At 37.8% G+C, this 19,122-nt stretch overlaps 2 protein-coding genes across 5 annotated transcripts; both read right to left on the reverse strand.

Moving 5' to 3' along the window:
• Window positions 1-972: 972 nt before the first annotated feature.
• slc7a4 (solute carrier family 7 member 4) lies at window positions 973-12,779 on the reverse strand. 4 transcript variants are annotated; one of them, XM_088335393.1, is made up of 5 exons: window positions 12,669-12,779; window positions 9,016-10,072; window positions 6,734-7,440; window positions 5,359-5,467; window positions 973-3,782 (listed from the first exon to the last, which is right to left on the reverse strand). In XM_088335393.1, the coding sequence occupies exons 2-5, from the start codon at window positions 9,995-9,997 to the stop codon at window positions 3,577-3,579; spliced, it is 2,004 nt and encodes a 667-aa protein (XP_088191519.1). In that variant the 5' UTR covers window positions 9,998-10,072; window positions 12,669-12,779; the 3' UTR covers window positions 973-3,576. The 4 variants fall into 4 exon arrangements, with proteins under 4 accessions (XP_088191519.1, XP_088191521.1, XP_088191520.1 ...); XM_088335395.1 differs by having other exon boundaries at window positions 12,643-12,693; XM_088335394.1 differs by lacking the exon at window positions 12,669-12,779 and adding an exon at window positions 11,345-11,422.
• Window positions 12,780-13,797: 1,018 nt separating this feature from the next.
• Window positions 13,798-18,647, reverse strand: dgcr6 (DiGeorge syndrome critical region gene 6). The gene is made up of 5 exons (XM_088335008.1): window positions 18,343-18,647; window positions 17,923-18,083; window positions 16,737-16,837; window positions 16,191-16,331; window positions 13,798-14,378 (listed from the first exon to the last, which is right to left on the reverse strand). Exons 1-5 carry the CDS (start codon window positions 18,471-18,473, stop codon window positions 14,301-14,303), a joined length of 612 nt encoding a protein of 203 aa, XP_088191134.1. The 5' UTR covers window positions 18,474-18,647; the 3' UTR covers window positions 13,798-14,300.
• Window positions 18,648-19,122: the final 475 nt, after the last annotated feature.

Genomic DNA, 19,122 nt, shown 5'->3' on the forward strand with positions numbered 1-19,122 from the left:
CAACAATGACAGAGTCAGGTCACTCCAGTCATTCATTATCTGCACCTCTTACCCTACAGTAGGGTTGCAGAGGTGCTGGAGCCCATCCCATTCATCTTTGGGCAGTGGCTAGGGACACCCTGAACTGGTTGTCTGTCAGTCGCAGGGCACACAGAGACAGACAACTCACTCAAACATTCACACTTAGGGACAATTTGGACCGGCCAATTAACCTGACATGCATGTTTTTGGAATGTGGGAGGAAACCGGAGTGCCCGGGGGAAACCCACATAAGCAAGGGGAGAACATGCAAACTCCACACGGTGAGGCTGCAGTAGCTGGACTTGAACCCTGAACCTCAATGTGGGGCAGCGTGCTAACCACCCATTCGCCGTGCTGCCCCACTCCAGTCATATCAAATGTAATTTGTGGCGATGACTAGCATAACTGATTTTTTTTTAGTTAACTGTTTGCCACATGCTTTACCAGAACAGGACACTATGGAATAATTAAATGTGTGTTAATGCAAGGATTATATACCATTGACACGGGCCATGTAAAAAAATTAAGGTAGCGTTTCCGAACGGTAAACTGTAAAGGGAAGAACTTTCTGCGACTGTAAATATATGCTAAATATTAAATTGAATTATTCATTTAATTTTTACCCAACATCTACAGGTAGAGATTTGTCTCAAAAACAAATCTGTGATTTACTCAAGATGTAAAATTTATATGTCTTGACAAATGCATGTGCAATATTAAAAATTGCATATGTAAATCACATACATATTTGTTGCGCTGCAAAATACAGGATTCACACTGAATTTTTTTTTGTACAGGAGTAATTCAAAAATTGGCTTTGAAAGTCCTGAAGTACTTGAATTTGGCCATGAAAAATGTGTGCGAAGCCTGATAATTACACAATGAAGTTTGTAATAATCTCAAAAGCAACTACATTTAACAAATACAGTAAATTAAAAAGAGAGATTTTTATAAATGCTTCAAAACATTTATTTTCAATGCGGCATATAACACAAAACTTTCATAAAGACAAGACTGAGAAATTAAGTTGTTTGTGCAGGAAAATCACACTTTATATAAAGGAAAACAATATATGTGCATCCTAGAACAACAATTACATCCTAAAATAAAATAAATATCTATTTAGTGTCACCTACTTTTCAGTTTCTCTGAGGTCCTTTACCCTTTTCTAGTAGAAATATTTATCATTTACATTCTATTTCAAGTCTTAACTGTTTTACCCCAACATCACTCCATGAACCAGTCCTCTTCGTTAATATGTTTAAGGCCATTGGTTTAATGAATAGACATGGAATGAACAAGTAGTCACATTAGTTGTGCACAAGTGCTGTCTGTGGGAATGTATCACAGCCTATGTTAGGAGACAGGTTTATATCCGTGGCAGAGGTCAAACTACAGACTGGTGACACCTCCAAATCTGGGATTAAGGAGGCCTAATAGATGAATCACAGATAGCCAGTGTTTGGAAAATTTCTCCTAAAAAAAACCTAATGTTTTAACTTGTGCTAAGATTTTTTAAAATATAAATAAATAAAGACTGTGCTTTGATAGCAATTATGCCACTGACAAAGGACTGCCGTATAACAGTGCATGTCAGAAAATTGTGACACAAATGTAATCAGGGTCATGTGATTCAGGAGATTAAACAAAGCGCTAAAGTGTCTCTATTTTCAAGAGTGTGTTTGACTGTGTGATACTGACAAAAAAACTCACAGTGGTAGAAAAACAAATGTTAATAAAGAGTGTGAAAAATAATTTTAAAAAGTACAGTACATTCAGGGATGCTGAGATGTAATACGCGGAAAATACAGAAGTGCAACAAAATTCAGCTATATTTGTAATCTGTGATAGTCAGGCTTGTAGAGCAGGATAAGCAATGTCAACAATTGATTACGAAAATTCAACAACACACACGGCTGATTATGACATTTGCATGTACTGATACGAAATATTCTATTGGTGTTGATACCAGTCCTACCTGAAGGTATCTGTTAAAATAGTAGCCAATATCAATATCAGATGCTTAGTGTTACTGCAAGATTGTCATTAAATTTATGAGGTTAAAGGAAAAAATATTAAATTGGGATTAAATTAAATAGATTTATGTCTATTTAAAAAAATGACTTTCTGTTTATATAAAGCTCAGCGCTTTCTTGCTTCAGGGTCAGCCCGTCAAACGAACTCGGTCCTGTTTTCCCGTTTATTGTTGTCCTGTTTAATTTTGGGTTCCAGTTTAGTTTCCGTCCGTTTTTGTCCTGGTTATTATTTTCTCCAGTTTTCGTTCTGGTCTATTTTCTCCTGATCCGTTATCTATCCTGTCAGTAACTTCCAGCCCGGTATCGACCCCTTCCGTCCGCTATCAACTCGGGCAATTGAAATCTGTCTCTGGCTTCCTATTCCTTCACGCCAGACCGGTTTCCTAACGTGCATGACTCCCCATTTCCCATAAAATAAAAGGCCTGTGTGAGGACGTCACGCGATTGGGTCCTGTATCTGTTCTGGTACTGACAGAATAGGAGTGGAAAAATAGTTTTAAATGGGAAAAGTACCTAAAATTGCTGAAGAGTATAGTAAATAATGTAGAAAAGTTTGGCAATTTATTGTATTGAAATATGAAAGTGTAGTATCCAAGTCAGCTCAAGTGGCTTCCCCTGCTACTGGTAACCTTGGAAACCAATCCTATCTGTGTCATGTGGGGGTGAAAAGCCCTAACCCCCAAAAAACGGCCTGGAGAGGAATGGGTGCCATCAGGCTGTGCTTGCCGAAGACACACCACAGAAAGTGGAGCCCCTACTACCCTGGCGGTTAAGGGATCCATGAGCAGTGTGATAATCGTGTATCTTTTATGTATTTTGATGTGTATTTTTTCATCTAAGTATTCTTCAGATAAAGTTTTGCATCATCCTAGCTGAGTTTTTCACCCATTAGTTGGTCAGTGATACATAAATCGACTAAATAAACATAAATGACAAAGAAATACAGAAATGAATGATAAAATGTATAAATACATGAATATATTGAATTTATGCCATGTATCTAAGCATCACATTTATTTATGTGTTCATTTTTCATATGGCATGTATTTCTTGGTATTTATCTACTTTAAATTTATTTTTACTCATGGCAGGATTGGTCCTCCATAGTTTTGAAGTAAATTTTAATGAGTAGTTGTATCTGTGTTTATGATTGTTCTTAAGTATCAAATGGGTATCGACAAAGGCTACTGCCGGTAATGATTACCTTTGTTAACATTTCTTGGTCTGCTGTAAATATAGATACAACAAAAAAGCAAAGGTTTTCAAAAACCAGCATAAGCTACACCTTCATATGAATTTATGTCTATTTGATAAGAAACAGTTCAGTAAGAAAAGTCTTAATTTAGCACTTGAATACGAGTATATTTGTAAATAGGTTTCACAACAAGACAGAGGATGCACATTTTACCCTTTGGTGCGCTTACACTTGCAGAGGAATGAGTATAGAAAGCAACAGACTGGTCAGCAGTGTAAAACAAGCAAATTCCAGGCAGGCTTAATCGTGATTGGCGGTCACATATCATCTTCCAGAAACCTCTTCCGCTGTCATTGCAGGGTTTACGTGTGGTGCTGTGCCGTCTGCTTGTTCGGGTTGGACAGACTCAACAGTTTCCACCAGGCTACCACTGGGGAGCACGACGTAACGGGCAGCCATGTCTTTAGGTTGCAGCTCCCTCTTGCCCTCTTTACTGTGCCAAATCCCATAGCCGAAATACACCAAGAGACCTGCAAAAGTGGATTCAATAGGTTACATAAATGCTCTATACCTTCGTTGACCAACATATGACTATGTATTTGTATAAAGATCCAATGTTTCCCGTAGAAATTTGTGTGACCGCGCTGAGTGGACAGTCTAGGGCGGTCTGGGAGCATACCCCACCCGGACACATTTTTTTTACATTTTAAAAGTCAAATGCATCGACCTGTGCATTCAAGATCCAAGATCTTTAACAAATGTGTGCTCTTGTAAACCATTGGATCACAAAATACTCTAGGTATGAAAGGCAGTATCACACCCACAAAGCATGGTAAACCAGACAGGAGTTTCAACCAAACAATAAGTTCCCAACATAGAGCAAGACAGACTACGTAGAATAAAAAAAGTGTAAACAATTCGCTTAAAAAGTAAATGCTTGAACGGAGATAGCATTTGCTCGTGTACTGTGCAAATATTAGCAATCTTAGATGACATTTTTGTGTGCTACCAATGACGGAGACAATCGGGAGGTAAAGTGTTAGTCTTGGGATCAAAATGTCGCAAGTTTGATTACCGGCTCCTCCGTGTTATATGTCGAAGTGTCCTTGGGCAAGACACTGAATCCCTAATACCCTCGGTAAGCAGGTAGTTGCCTTGCATGGCTGACGCTGTTATCGATATGTTAGTGTGTGTGAATGGGTAGGTTTAAAGCGCTTTTGGAGGTCTTCATTGACTTGAAAGGTGTTATATAAATGCAGACAATTTACATTTAGCTTAAATGGTCAAGACAAGATCAGTCTAAACTATTTTACATGTTTTTTTTTTACCCATGTACAAAAATTGTAATTAAATTTGAAATATTCAAACAACATGTAATTATGGGTAAAATGTACAAATTGACAAGTACCTTATTTTAATCTTATTAGTAATATTTTTAAATAGTGGGAATATTTTTAAAGAACAGACTCCTTCAGCTCAGCTCACTTAATCAATTTGGCTCCCAAATGGTTCCTTTGATATTTTGTTACTTTATCTGATACAGTACCAAAAATAATGTAACGTTATGCATGAAATGAATTATTAAAAAAATGTATTGTACTGCTTTATTATACTAGCTTTATTTTTTTCACTCTACAAATAATTTAAACTTTTTTATACTAAGCAATTAACATAGAATATCTGAAAAACAAAGTACACACCAATACAAATTAAAAGACTTACCCTTCAGTGCGATAAAAAAACAATCAAATAACATTTAACTATTTACAATACAACTTTTAACCAATGTAGACTGAACAACACAGAACCTTTTAAACACGCATAATGTGAATTAAAATTAGAAGCTCTCGCTCCCCTTGACCTGTTTATATACGAGTATACATACCTACCTACATACATGCATATATGTATATATATTACAAAATATTCTTATTTTGTTTAATAATACAAGTTTTTGAGACCCTAGCGGGGACCAATTAAGCCCTGAAGGCCCACCAGAGACTTGTAATGGTATGGGAAACACTGAAATCGTAAATATTTACAGATATTACAATGTCTGCTGCATATTATTCAAATTTGATACAGCAAAATGAAGGGTGTTCTTACCAATAGCAATCCAGATAGTAAACCTAATCCAGGTTAGAAGACTGAGCTTCATCATAAGGAACACATTAAAGAGGATACTGATTCCTGGAGTTAGTGGAACCAAAGGTACCTAAAAGACATCACATTTTAACGTTAATCAACAAATATCATACTTGGTAAAATGTTGATGAAATAATGAAGATTAGCAGACGAAAATCTTTAATTTAGAAGCACATCGATTTTAACATTGGACACCTGGTAAGGAGATTGCATAAAATGCCAGTTCTTTGTTTTGACTCCTATTGCTCACTTTGTTTTTACTTTGACTATTTTGTACGATTCAAATCAGTTACTATTGGCCAATAATGTTTCTGTTCTTTAATTTCCACATGGTTTTGGGCGGATCTGCTATTTGTAACCTACGAGTTTTAATAAAAGGAAAGAGCTCAGGGAAGGGCTTTCAAAACAGGTTAGCATTTTTTATCAAAGATTTGGTTCCCTTCCTGTTTAACATTAGAATATTTCTTTCCGCCTCTTTTTGAGTGTCTTCCAAAGTATAAATTGTCACAAATGGTGATCAAAATTGTGTTACATCACTGAATGAACAAAATGCAGAAAACAATCAAGATTTATTGAGGTCGAATTGATCACACTCCGGCCCATAAGTGAACGCTTGAATGGGGGTTAATATTGAAGAACTGGAAACTGACCTTTTACTCTTAGAGATGAATTAGAGGAGATTGTAATCAGTGACAGTTCTGACCAATAAAATAAAATCCCAGATGAATGGACAAAAATCTTTAAAGACATACACAATATGCATGCTCCACCAGCATGAATGGAAACTCACAAGCATTCACTGCAAAAAGTCAATTTAGAATATTGAGAAGTAAACACTGTACACTAGGGAAATGGGTATTTCCAAGCAAAACCTTCTTGTACTGCTGGCAAATTATTTCAAGTACTATTTTTCTTTTACTTATGTTTTTATTTAATTTATGACCTATATTGTTTAAACAGATTAGGCATGTTTTGTGACCATATGCCTTGCCAACTGACATTTGTGCAGCATTGCAAAATTGTTACCTGGCACGAAGTTTTTATTTTACCGATTGCAGTTTCTATCGATACTTTCCCATGCATTGCAAACAATTTGTGTTAACATCAATGGTAGTGTAGCAAGCAATCTAGGTGAGAAATTCTGAATTGCATTTATACAGATGTGCTACTCATGACTATAAAAACTGCAAAACCTTAACTCTGTAATGCCAATGTCCTTACGTTTTTCCATAAGATACCAAACATAACGAATACAGATTTATAGGACTTTTGAAATATCCTGTATTGAGAGAGTGTGGAATTGTAAAATGTGTTTTGATTACTCAAATGTGCTTACCTGGAAAGTTTTGGTGTTAGTCTGTGGCTCATGGACCCATATGATTGCCAGACAAAGGACATAAGCAAGGCTAGAAACCACCAGCAGGGTGATATAGCTCCAGTTTGGGAGCTGCAGTTGTGTGTCTCCAAAAACAAGCACGCCACAAAACGATACTGAGATCACCAGCAGACCCAAGACGCAGAGGGCCACCATCTCTCCTGCCTCGCAATTTCCCAGTAGTCGGCCAAGGTATGGTTCCCAACTAGCCTTCAGCTGTCCTACCACTCTGTGTTCCCTGGTTTTCTGCCTCTCCACCAACTGGAGCTTGTCTGAGAAGGACTCATACTGCTTTAGCTCCCCGCTGTCCTCGGATATGTTCTGGAATTCTGAAGGCGCCGGGGAAGACTCTGCGTTCTGATTGGGAGATGTGGAGGAAGTCTCTTTGGAGTGTTTTCTCTCTGGTTGGAAGCGAAGGACGATTACGCTGGCGGCTACAAAGGTGTAGGCTAGGAGGGTTCCAATGGACAAGAACTGAACTAAAGCCTCAAGATCAAAAGTAAGAGCCATAACCGCCATGAGGACACCAAAAACCAGAATGGCATTGACAGGGACTTTGGTGGTAGGATTGACACGAGCAAAAAATTTGAAGAACAACCCATCTTCTGCCATGGCATAGACAATCCGAGGGAGGGAGAAGAGATTACAGAGCAGCACGGTGTTCATGGCTGCAAGAAGGAAAAGAAAACCATTGGTTAACGTTTAAATAATAAAATACAAAGATCCTCCGAAGTATAATTTGATTTCATTTTTCTCAGGACTACGTGAGATGTTGGGATGTACCCAGTTAAACAATGACAGTTTTCTGATTTATTTTTCTTGATTCATGATATAGTCTATTCAACAGCATTTTAACCTGCACTGCAAAAAAAACCAAAAACAACAACTCTTAGTTGATTGGCAGAAAATCTATCTATCTATCTACCTACCTATCCTGGTCATATCCCTCGAGAGGGGTGACCGACAGCAAGACAAACACATACAAAAACAGAGAAAATAAAAAGTAGCAAGAAACACACAAAACAATATTTGGGCCATGGCCAACCCAAATGCCCAAACACCTCGGCACCCAAGTTGGTCATGCTTTCTTCCCGCCAGATGAAACGGGACACAAGAAAGCGGCAATGTCACTCGGGTCAGGTTAACACAACACACTCTTCTGTTCAATAGCAGGGCCTGACAGCTTTCACTGGTTCACCCCTGTCACATGATACAGGTGCCAGGCCCATCCTTTAGAACATGTCCTAACATCCTACTATCCTTTTACAACACCTCTCCACTCATTCCTATCACCAACAAGAGCTCTGGCTTCCACTATATTTAGACCTCTTTCCTGAAAATCTAACTTATATTTAGTACAAATATTTTCTAATTTCAAGATTTGTTTTGTCATGTTTCTTGAATAAAAATAAGAACATCATCTTTCAAAAAAGCAAAATGTTCTTATCTAGCGAATGGTAAATCATTTTTTCTCGTTAAAAAAATTCAACAAAATTAAAAGCAAACTCTTAAAATGCTATCAGGCAAGTTCTTATTTTGAGTATGGATCCTATTCTCCTACGATAAAAAACATTTTAAAATTTTTAAAAATACACAACAGAACCACATTACTGGAAATTATTTATTGCAGTCTCCATCAACAAAAAAGAAAGACTGAAATCTGTCACTCTGGCGGATAAATGTTCTCATATCAAGTACTTGGCTATTTTCAAAACAATTTTCCTACAAATAAATCCCTAAATTTAGCACAATTCTCAGGAAATGTTGCTCATTCTACAGAAATTCTTATTTTGTAATTCTATTTTTACTTTGTTTTTGTAGTTTACTAATGCTCAATTCAAGGACGAAAGTTTGGTCTGGGGATTATTGTCGACATAGTACATTTTTTTAACCACATAAAAATTGGTGGCAACAAAACGGTGACTGCTCCATATTAGTGGGGGCGCCCTTGGCTTAATCTAAGCATTTTCCGTCTCATTTTACCAAGAAACGAAGACAAAATATAACCAAAAAAAAGGTAATCTTTAGAAATTTTTATTTTACTTTTATTTTACCTGAAAAATACGTATATTGAGAAAGTTCTGCCATTGGGACTTGATGTCTTTTTTCCCCCTATGTTCAATATCAAAAATCTTCAATGAAGCACCGATTAAGGGTTACCTTAGCTGTATTATTCAACTTATATGGGGGATTTCAATGAAAAAAAAGTTTAAAAACATTGATGCTTACAGTTTTACACTTACCACAGATTGATCCAACTGCCACAATGACTCCAGCCCAGCTGTAACCTCGACGGAAAAAAGCATCGGCGAGAGCAGAGTTTGGGTCCAGGGTATGCCAGGGAACCATCAATGTGAGCACCGTAGCCACCAGGATGTAGGCAGATGCGGCCAGTACAAGAGATATTGCTGTGGCGATGGGGACGGCCTTTTGTGGATTCCGGGCCTCCTCGCTCGAGGAAGCAATGACATCAAAACCTACAAACGCGTAAAAGCACGTAGCTGAACCGGCTAAGATCCCGGACCATCCAAAAGGTGCGAAACCTCCCTCCTTCTGGCTCCAATTTGCCGGTTCCGCCAACATAAATCCAAAGACTAGGATAAAAATGATAACACACATACTGACCATAGAAAATATATGATTGAGGTAAGAGGACACTTGAACGCCAAAGGAAATAAAGAGTGAGGCAAGCACTAGAATTGCAGCTGCTAATATGTCAGGATAATGAGCAAGGAAGTGCACATCCCAACGCATAATGTGGGTTTCAGTAAAGTTCTGAATAGCGTGGTTAAAAATAGAGTCCAAATATCCACTCCATGCTCGTGCTGTAGCAGCTCCGCCAATCAGGTTCTCTAGAATCACATTCCAACCAATGAGAAAGGCCCACACCTCTCCTACAGAAACATACGTAAACATGTAGGCTGATCCGGTTTTGGGAATGCGTGCTCCAAACTCTGCATAACATAAAGCAGCTAACAAAGAAGCAAAACCTGCAAAAATGAAGGACAGAATGACAGCAGGTCCCACTAAGTCTTTGGCCACAGTGCCCGTCAGGACATAAAGGCCTGAACCCACCATGCCGCCCAAACCCAAGAGTGTCAAGTCCAGGGTGGAGAGGCAACGTTTTAGCGAGGTGGCCATCAAGTCATCGTCGAAAGTCTTGAGTCGGTTCAGCTTCTGACAAAGGCGCACAGCTGGTGTGCAGCCTTGCTGACAGGTAGCCATAGTTATAGATTGAGTAGTACACGGGTTGGGAAAATCGGCCAACGAGTCACATTCGAGCCATTACAAGAAGCTCACCTGAAAGACAAAATAATACAACCTAATCAAAAACATGCTTTAATCATGTCCAATGAATTGAGATACTGTTAAGTAATTAATCCAATGCAACGGTCCGGAAACGTTTCTGTACCACGGACCGGTGTAACGTCCTGCAGCCTAGCCTAATAATAACATTAGTAATAGTAAGGATAATAAGCCAAAATCCACGGTGTAATCAGAAGTCATATTATTCATTTTCACATTATCTCACGATATTCTACTCACGGATGACTATAGGAAAGAGTTCAGCCTAAACAACGTCCTACGTCATCTACAATCCAAGCGGTTTAGCGGTTAGGATTCAGTATACATCGCTGCAATACGGGTTCAATTCCCATAGCAACCAATATTGAGCAGATGTGGTTAGAGGTAATTCGACTGATCAATCTTCAGATATGATAATGTACCACCATAAAAGCTTTGGATAACATTTACTTAGACTTTAGGCTTTTTGGGAGGTAAAAAATAAATAAAATGTGTACACTCAAAAATAAATACGGTGAAAGCAAAAAAAAAAAAAAAAAAAAAAATTTTTTAAATAGGTGAATTGTCTTTGAGTGCCACCTGGTACCAAACCACCCATTGCCCGTTACTGGTGTACCATTGTAAAGCGCTTTGGGAAGTCATTGACTTGAAAAGCACTTTATAAATGCAGATCATTTCATTTCATTTGGTCCGCAGGCCAGTGGTTGCAGACCACTGATTTAATGAATTTTACAATGAAGAATGATTTATTTTTTCCTGTGCTGTAATATAAAAGGAGGGACAACATTTAATTCAGTTTCTACTATCATACACCTGCAAAAAAAGTTTGCAGAGGATCTCAGGGCTTTTTCTTATTTGAAAGAATGTCGGGAAGAATAAGCAAAAATATTTAAAAGCTTGCGCATTGAGACTAGCCTAAGTTGTAAGTGCATCGTGACAATCGTGCAATGAAAAAAAAAAAACAATTGTGCAATAACATTAAGCAAAAACAAAACTTAAAATATAAGTCATAAATATCATGTGAAGCTTTTTTTTCCAAACATAGGCAAGATATACATTTTTCACAGCTTTTTGCATTTGTTTTGTTAAGGTTTTGTGGAAGATGAACTCATGTGGGGGAGGCAGGAACTGTAGACAGATGTTCTCAAAAAGAGGACGGTATTTATTAACAAATTCAGGACCAAAGTACCAAACCAAAATATGGGCACAAAACAACTATCTAAACCTGGAAAATGCATGTAGCAAAGAAACCTGATATAAACAAACCTGCTAAGGTGGTGAAAATGACACAAGGAGAATGACAGGAGAACTCAAAATAACCCAAAAGAGTTTGATGAAAAAAATGTTCTTAAAGGGGTCCTTTAAAGGATGATTGGGCTCAGGTGTGTGAGGATTGGACACAGGTGTGTGAGGATTGGACACACCTGTGCCCAGTTCAAAATGCCAGTTGGGGCCCTCTGGTGGTGGGAGGTATGCCAGACACTAAAATATTTAGGGTGTTGATGTCCTAGGGAAGACACGAAACGGTGGGAATTTGGTGTTTGCACTCTTTTGTTACTATGGGGCCTATTTAAACAAAACAAAGCAAAACCAAATACTAATGTTGGTCCCTATGTGTGCAAAGATTGTATTAGTCCTCATGAAGATTAGGGAAATATTGTATGTTTCTATATTTACAGTACAAACAAAACAAATAACTTTTGGGAAACCGATTAGTCCTTAACCAGTTTAAGTGTTGCCAGGCTGTGAGCTAAACTTAGCCCCTAATAAGTAAATAAAAAATAAGAACGCAGCTCCTCTCACTTTAATTACCACTTCTTAAATTGGTGTACTTCATTCAAATCACGCCCAACATGTAAGCAAAGAGTCTTTTTACCTTTGTTTTAAGCTTCAGGGTAAAATAGAACTTATCGGCTAGGTTATTTTGTTATTAGTCAAGGTGTCTATATGTAGAACTTGGAAAAAGGAACAATTAAACGAAAATACATTGATTAAATTAGCTTTTTCCCCCACAGCTATTATTATATCGCGTAGCATGTACACGGACAAGCAAAATAAGATTGCAATAGATAATAATTTGAATTGCCGTGTAATTTCCAGTTCCATAAGATCAAACAATGGATGTTGCACGTCATCAACAAGCTTATGGGTTGAGTGATGCTGGCCACGTCATCTTTTTTCATCGCATAAACAACATTTGAAAAGACATTTTCTCTTTTCGTCCACACAATGTTGCCTGTAGTAAACGAATCCACCTAGGTACAGCTTTTGACTTCTGCCTTTATAATACAGCAGAATAATTACGTAACGCTTCACTTTTCGATGCCAACGAGATATCTGCCATTACCACAACCCCTTACTGGTATATTAGCGCACATATCCACGCCTGAGCGCGCAGAAAAACACAAAAGTCTGTGAAACAGGAAATTAATAATGCATAACAAAATGGAGCTAGCTGCAAACAGCGCTGCTATACTCAAGAGATGTAAATAATCGCTGCTGCAATTCACATTTCTCAGGTCAAAAAGGCCAACCTAAAACACATATTTTTAAAAAAATCATACATTTAAGAATAACGCTATTTATTTACCGCGTCCGATTCTCCATCTGAGCCTGCAGGTGTCAAATTCAGTAGGAGGTTGCCGGAGAGAGGCGCTCAATGATGGGGAAGAATCCTGAGCGAGTCGCATCATGAGGCGCGCCTTAAAGAGACACGCACCACTTAACACATCACGTGCAACCGCTAAGGCGAACCGGCGTAAACACGACAATCAACTTGTTTATTCAGCATAAGCGAACAAACACGCCAGAGAAATAAAAGCTGGCAACACAAATATAAAGTATCTAGAGCAGGGGTGTCAAACGTGCAGCCTATTTCTTTCTTTCTCTTTCTCCCTCCCTTACTTTTCTCCTTTCCAATAACTGCTGGTTATGCTCTTTCTTTTCCTTCCCCCTTAATTTATTTTCTCCCTTCCTTATTTCCACTAACTGTTGGTTGTGTTTTTATTTTTACCGTTCTGTTTCTTCTTTCCGACATTTCACTTTTCTCACTACCCACTTTCTTTCTTGACCTCCCTTTTCTTTTTAATCGACTGGTTCGTGAGGTGTTTTTCCCCACCCTGTGACCCCCGAGCTAAAATGAGTTTGACGCCCATGATCTAGTGTACTCGATGCCCTTTATAACTAAAACCTGGGTGTAACCAGTCCGTTTTAGGGGGTGTTTTTATTTATCATATAACGTTGGTGGAGACAAAAGAATTATGGTTTAATATTCGTGTGGACACGTCCTCTCGGTCATTGCCAAAACTACACTCTTGTTCTTTTTATTCAATGTAAATGGTCTGCATTAATATATGGCTTATCAAGTCACTGAATACCTCCCAAAGTGCTTAACAATTTGCTTCCCACTTAAAGTACTTAATTGTATAATAGTTGTAAAAAAAAGTTTCTACTTCATGGATTTCAACAATAACAGGTTCTTTTTGGAAATGAATGAATGAGGGATTACAGTAAGGTCTTTTTTTTTTTTTTAGATACGTTTTTTTTTTTACCACCAAAAACAAAACTTGAGTTCCAATGAATGCTGAGATATGCCACCGCTTGAATCAAGTTATAACATGGAGAGCCGGTTGCTAATGCACACACATCCATTAATTGAATCAAACAACCACTCAAATACAAATTGAACATTTTTGTGACAAGCATCAGACACACAACCGTATAGTTTTTAATTTTAATACGGTGGTATTTACATTCGTGTAAAAACAAACACACACACAAAAAAACGCAAAGGTGACCTGAATTTCAAGCTTGGTCAAATAAAAAAATTATTTGAGAAACAAGAAACAAAGTGCTATAATGTAAAATTAAAGACATGGATCTCCACTAAATAACATTTTGAGCTTTATACTCTATATACATACATTTACTTTATACATGCTGTAAAAAAAGGCACCGGGAACTGTTTACTGTATCAGTAACAATGTGCAGATGACAGGAGTAAATTGAAAACATTTTCAACAGACTTCATGAACAAAACTGAAGCTCAATCAAAAGATGGCAAAAGTCACTGGATTAACAAATTGGGTGAAAGTAGTTCTAAAAGTGATGAGAATAAAAGAAAAAAACGTGACAAAAGTGACTTGAAAGGAAAAAGTGTGATAACTGCATTGGTATCATACTTTGACATTCATGCACAATTATAGATTATTTAATACCGTTGTTAAATAAATCCAGACTGAGATTCTTTCTGTTGAAGCTTCAGGATCAATTCAAGTAGATTCATCTGCATCGTCAGCTCCTACAAAAACAAACAAATGCAATTACCACTCATTCTAGGATTTTTTAGGCATTTGTTTTTAGATGCTACCAAAACTAACTGAATTAAGACAAAAGACAAACACAACATAGCTTATTAAGAACAAATTAAGATTCACAAAAATAAAACATTTTCGGAGCATGAAAAAAACTAATCCACTAGTCACACCTGTGTTTTAGTTGGTCATCTGTTATTATTTTATGGTGGCATATATTCACGATATAACATAAATAATATAAATTCTCTTATGTAGCAAATACAATATCATTTGGTTTATTTCAAGAAAACGACATTGCAAATAATAGATTCTTACCCAGTTGAAACAAAATTGCCCTTTTTTATGTGTTTCTTTTTTGATTCAGGATATTTGATCCTGGTTTTGTGTAGTTAAATATGCTTATCTCGAAAGAGATGGAGGATGCTTTACAAACGTAACAACGGCAACCAGATGAAGAAGGTGCTGTATTTGAGTCAAAACCTTCACCTGCGACTCATATCCACTGAGACCAGTAGTATCCGTTCCATGTGGGGAAGCAAATCCCTACCCAAAAAACGTCCTGGAGAGGGACGGACACAACAGGCTGTACTTGCCCAAGACACACCACAGGAAGTGGTGCGCCGACAATTTAAGTGGTTAAGGGATCCGTGAACACCATTGTATTATGAACTCAGTTCCAAAAACACATTTTTTTCCCCTAGCTTTTTATGTTTCCTGATGTCATCAATATTATTTTTTTATTCCTAGGCAAACAACTATCACTTATGTATTTTTTTAATTTGTGAAAAAGTCATAGGATAGTGTTATATTTGGCTCATGGAAAAAAAAACAAAAAAACTTATGATCCAAAATGGCTGGCACGCGTGGACGTTTTCTGAGTTAAAAAAAAAAGTTGTCAGTGAAAGTTTATAGGCATACAGTATTAAGATCAAGATCAAAGCGGCGCTGCAGCAAGCGGCAGCCTTTCCAGCAGCTCCGTGTTAATTCGCACTTTTTGTGATTTATTGTTTTAATGTCTGCTTCTATCTTCGGTGTTCTTCGTCCCGTTTGACAACTACACTTTCGATTACTTTCTATCTTATCGTTATGAGTTTTAACGCAAAAAAATGCTTTTAGTCATGGAATCAACTCCTTGCCCTGAAGAATTCTCGTGCTGGCGTGATGGGGGGGCCTATCGTGGATGGAGAGCCGGAGCTAGCTAAGCTATCCGGCTTCAGCGCTGTTAGACAGAGACACGAATACACGAAAGCTAACACGAGGTGGTGTATCCCTGGACACAAAGATTTCCATCTGCTGCAGGGACGTGAAACTTTTGGACTAGCGTGTGTGATGTCATCCACTCCGCTGTGGCCAAACTACAACGTAGCACCCCGAGGGCATCCTGTTAATCTGTTAATAAACAACAAAGGAGACTGCTGGAAATGTGAATTTCCCTACGGGGATGAATAAAGTATCTATCTATCTCGGTCATGAGAAAAACTAATGACTGTGACTCAAGATATATTGGAAAATCTCATCTCTCATCTCTCATCTCATGAGCTACACCGCTTATCCTCAGTAGGGTCGCGGGAAAAAAATCGTTTTATCTTAAAACAAAATTTGTCTCAAACAAGCACTGGCTGACCTAACAACTCATTTATTTTAATACAACTTGTACAAAAGGTCAAGATTTGTAAGAGGTTGTTTTTTTTTTTCTTCCACTTGTTACTTAGTGGATGCTTCATTTCTTGCCGTAAATTTTGCTCCCCAACAGGTAGTATTATAAACAACTCTGACAACAATAGATTGCTCCAAACCTGGGGGTTAGAGGTGATATAAAATCCAGGAACACCAGCCTTCTCCAAGGTATTTTGTTGGTCTGTGACTTTTTGATCAATTTCGGACACAATCTTCTTATCCATCATCCTTTGCTCCTCTCGCACACGGATTTCCAGTGCCTGAAAAGAAAAATATGGACGTAAAGAAATTAACTGTGATGATGCACATTTCCATAGATTATAGTAAAGCATATTGCATACCACACAAGTCATGTTTATTTGTATAGCGCTTTATCACAAGAAGTCTCAAAGGACTGCACAGACTACAGACTATTACAGAATACAGACGACTACTACACCATCCCCTGATCTAAAACCTACACGAGGGCAGGGAATAGCTTAAAAACCTCAACATGAGGAAAATGAAAAAAAAAAAAAAACATTGAGAAGGGACCGCACATGAGGTAATCCAAGTGTTTTCATAGGTTTAACACATGAGTGAGAGGTAATGACATATTTAAGTTGCTTGCTGTTTAAGAATATTCTAAAGTTCTACTAACGTGAGATTATATTTCTCCCTTTTACCTCTTGTTCAGCTTGTTGATTTGATTTGAGCAGTGCCAAGTTGTGAAACTTGCATGACAGCAGCGCTTCTTTATGCTTCCTTGCTACATCTTGCTTTAAGGCTGCAAAACACAATAACTTACAATCTCTTATTTTTTAAGATTCTTTTCCAGTTTATACAGAACAAAGTTAAATTCAGGTCAAAATAACAATTTGTAGAAAGTAGATGTGTCCTGAGATAACATTCACTTCTGATGAAATGCTGATACAGTGCTAATTCAGTGCTACATATGTGCTGTTTTTGTAGATTTTATTTCTAAATTAGAATTGGGCACAACACAGTGTGCATTTTAACTATTCTAATTCCTTCAGTCATTTTAGTTAGCATTATCAAATTTAATATTAGTCTTCCTCTTCTCAAATTCGGGTCATCTTTAGCCAAGGCAAAGAGATAAATCCTTCAGAGGAACAGTATTTTTTTATCACAAAATCTCTGCAACCAAAATACAGGCACTGTTGGATAGAGACTTGTAAGGACTACTTATATAAGAGTGCTGGAATCAGATTTTGAATGAAGATGTTTTTATTCGGATTCAGACCGTTATTCCAACAAGAATAGGGCCTCCCTCTGGTTAAAACCGCATGGAACAAATGATGATGCCTGACATTAATTTCCTATAAAGAGATGTTCATCAGATGTTTGCAATGTTACTTATCTGGTGTGAAAAAGAAAACATTTTTTTTCAATCAGTGGGAGAGCATTGAAAGGTATATACTTGGGAGCTTAAATTTTGAACATTTTTGAGTGGTTGGTCAGAAATATTTATAAATGGCAGAGTTATAACCCTTTAAGTTCACATCCAAATAATGAACACTGATGTCCATTGTGTGACATAAAACTAAGCAAAAACAAAATACAAACGCCTGCCACGAGGGTTAAACTGGCATGGTCAGGACTAGCTCAGCGGAGAGGGACAGGAGATAGGTAAGCATTGTTTGTGTTCTTCTATAACTGATTTAATAACTTGTGAGACCTTTAAAGCATCTATTGAAAACCTTATCCCTGGAATCTTTTTTGCAGGATCATATGGTGATCAGCAAAAACAATCACTCATATATTATTCTTGTTGTTTCCATCTAAACGTTTCTTTTTGGTAGCGTATCCAGTAACAGAAAAGTGTTTTTTAATATAGAAAAACATTCTGACCTTGGTGTTCACAGTGCAATTTTTGCCTCTGGGTGTAAAGGTTCCTTTCAGTCAGGTGCTGAATATCCAAAAGCCCCTGCACAATCTCATAAACTGTTCCGTCTATGAGAGCAAGTGCCAAGTCACCAAGTGTATTGTAGGACAGGCGTTGTTGAAATGAACTACCCCAAAAAAACACAATTGGCATTAGGAAGAAAAGATGGGGCAAGACTTAATATCAGTTTACATACTAAAAAGGAAAATCAATAGGTGTGAAAAGCAACGAGTTTCTATGTAACTTGATACATGACCAAGTCCCGAGTAGCAGTGCACATTTCTTCCAGCTCAATCAAGGGCATTTAATAACAGTCAAAAGGAAACGTAAAGTGTAGAGTTGAATTATGCCATGATGTCGGCTACGTGTGTCTAACTTAAAGTTACCTGGGTAATTCTTTTGCTAATGTTTGGAGCTCCGACAACAGATAATAATGTCGCCCTTGCTGTTTTGTAGGATCAGCGTCTGTTACTGGAGGATAGCCATGCATCTTCAAGTCGGCATTTGCCCAACTCATTGTGTTCTGTTTGTCGTGGAAAACACTAGCTTAACATAATATATACAAAACGTGTTGGGTACGAAATAAGGACAGCTACTAGAACCATTCATTTGATTTATTATAAGTATTTCCACTGAACGTCATCAGGATTATTATGGTCGGTGGCCATGTTAGCTCAAAAACCGACTAAGAAGGACCTCATTGGATTGTCCTTTTAGGCGCCTGTCTAGAAGTCGAAAAACGCTGCGGTAGTACCTGAGTCAAGGCGCCAGGTGGCACCTTTCTTTCTTTCTTTCTTTCTTTCTTTCTTTCTTTCTTTCTTTCTTTCTTTCCTTCCTTCCTTCCTTCCTTCCTTCCTTCCGTCCGTCCGTCCGTCCGTCCGTCCGTCCGTCCGTCCGTCCGTCCGTCCGTCCGTCTATCTATCTATCTATCTATCTATCTATCTATCTATCTATCTATCTATCTATCTATCTATCTATCTATCTATCTATCTATCTATCTATCTATCTATCTATCTATCTATCTATCTATCTATTGGGGCGGCAGTAGCTCAGGAGGTAGAGAGCTCGTCTTAGGATCAAGGGATCCCAGTTCAAATCCCGACTCGTCCGTGTTACATGTCGAAGTGTCCTTGGGTAAGACACTGAGCCCCCAATACCCCCAATAA

Source organism: Urocampus carinirostris, chromosome 5 (genome assembly GCF_059441175.1).
Source record: "Urocampus carinirostris isolate Australia breed hairy pipefish chromosome 5, RoL_Ucar_1.0, whole genome shotgun sequence".
NCBI classification, from domain to species: domain Eukaryota; kingdom Metazoa; phylum Chordata; class Actinopteri; order Syngnathiformes; family Syngnathidae; genus Urocampus; species Urocampus carinirostris.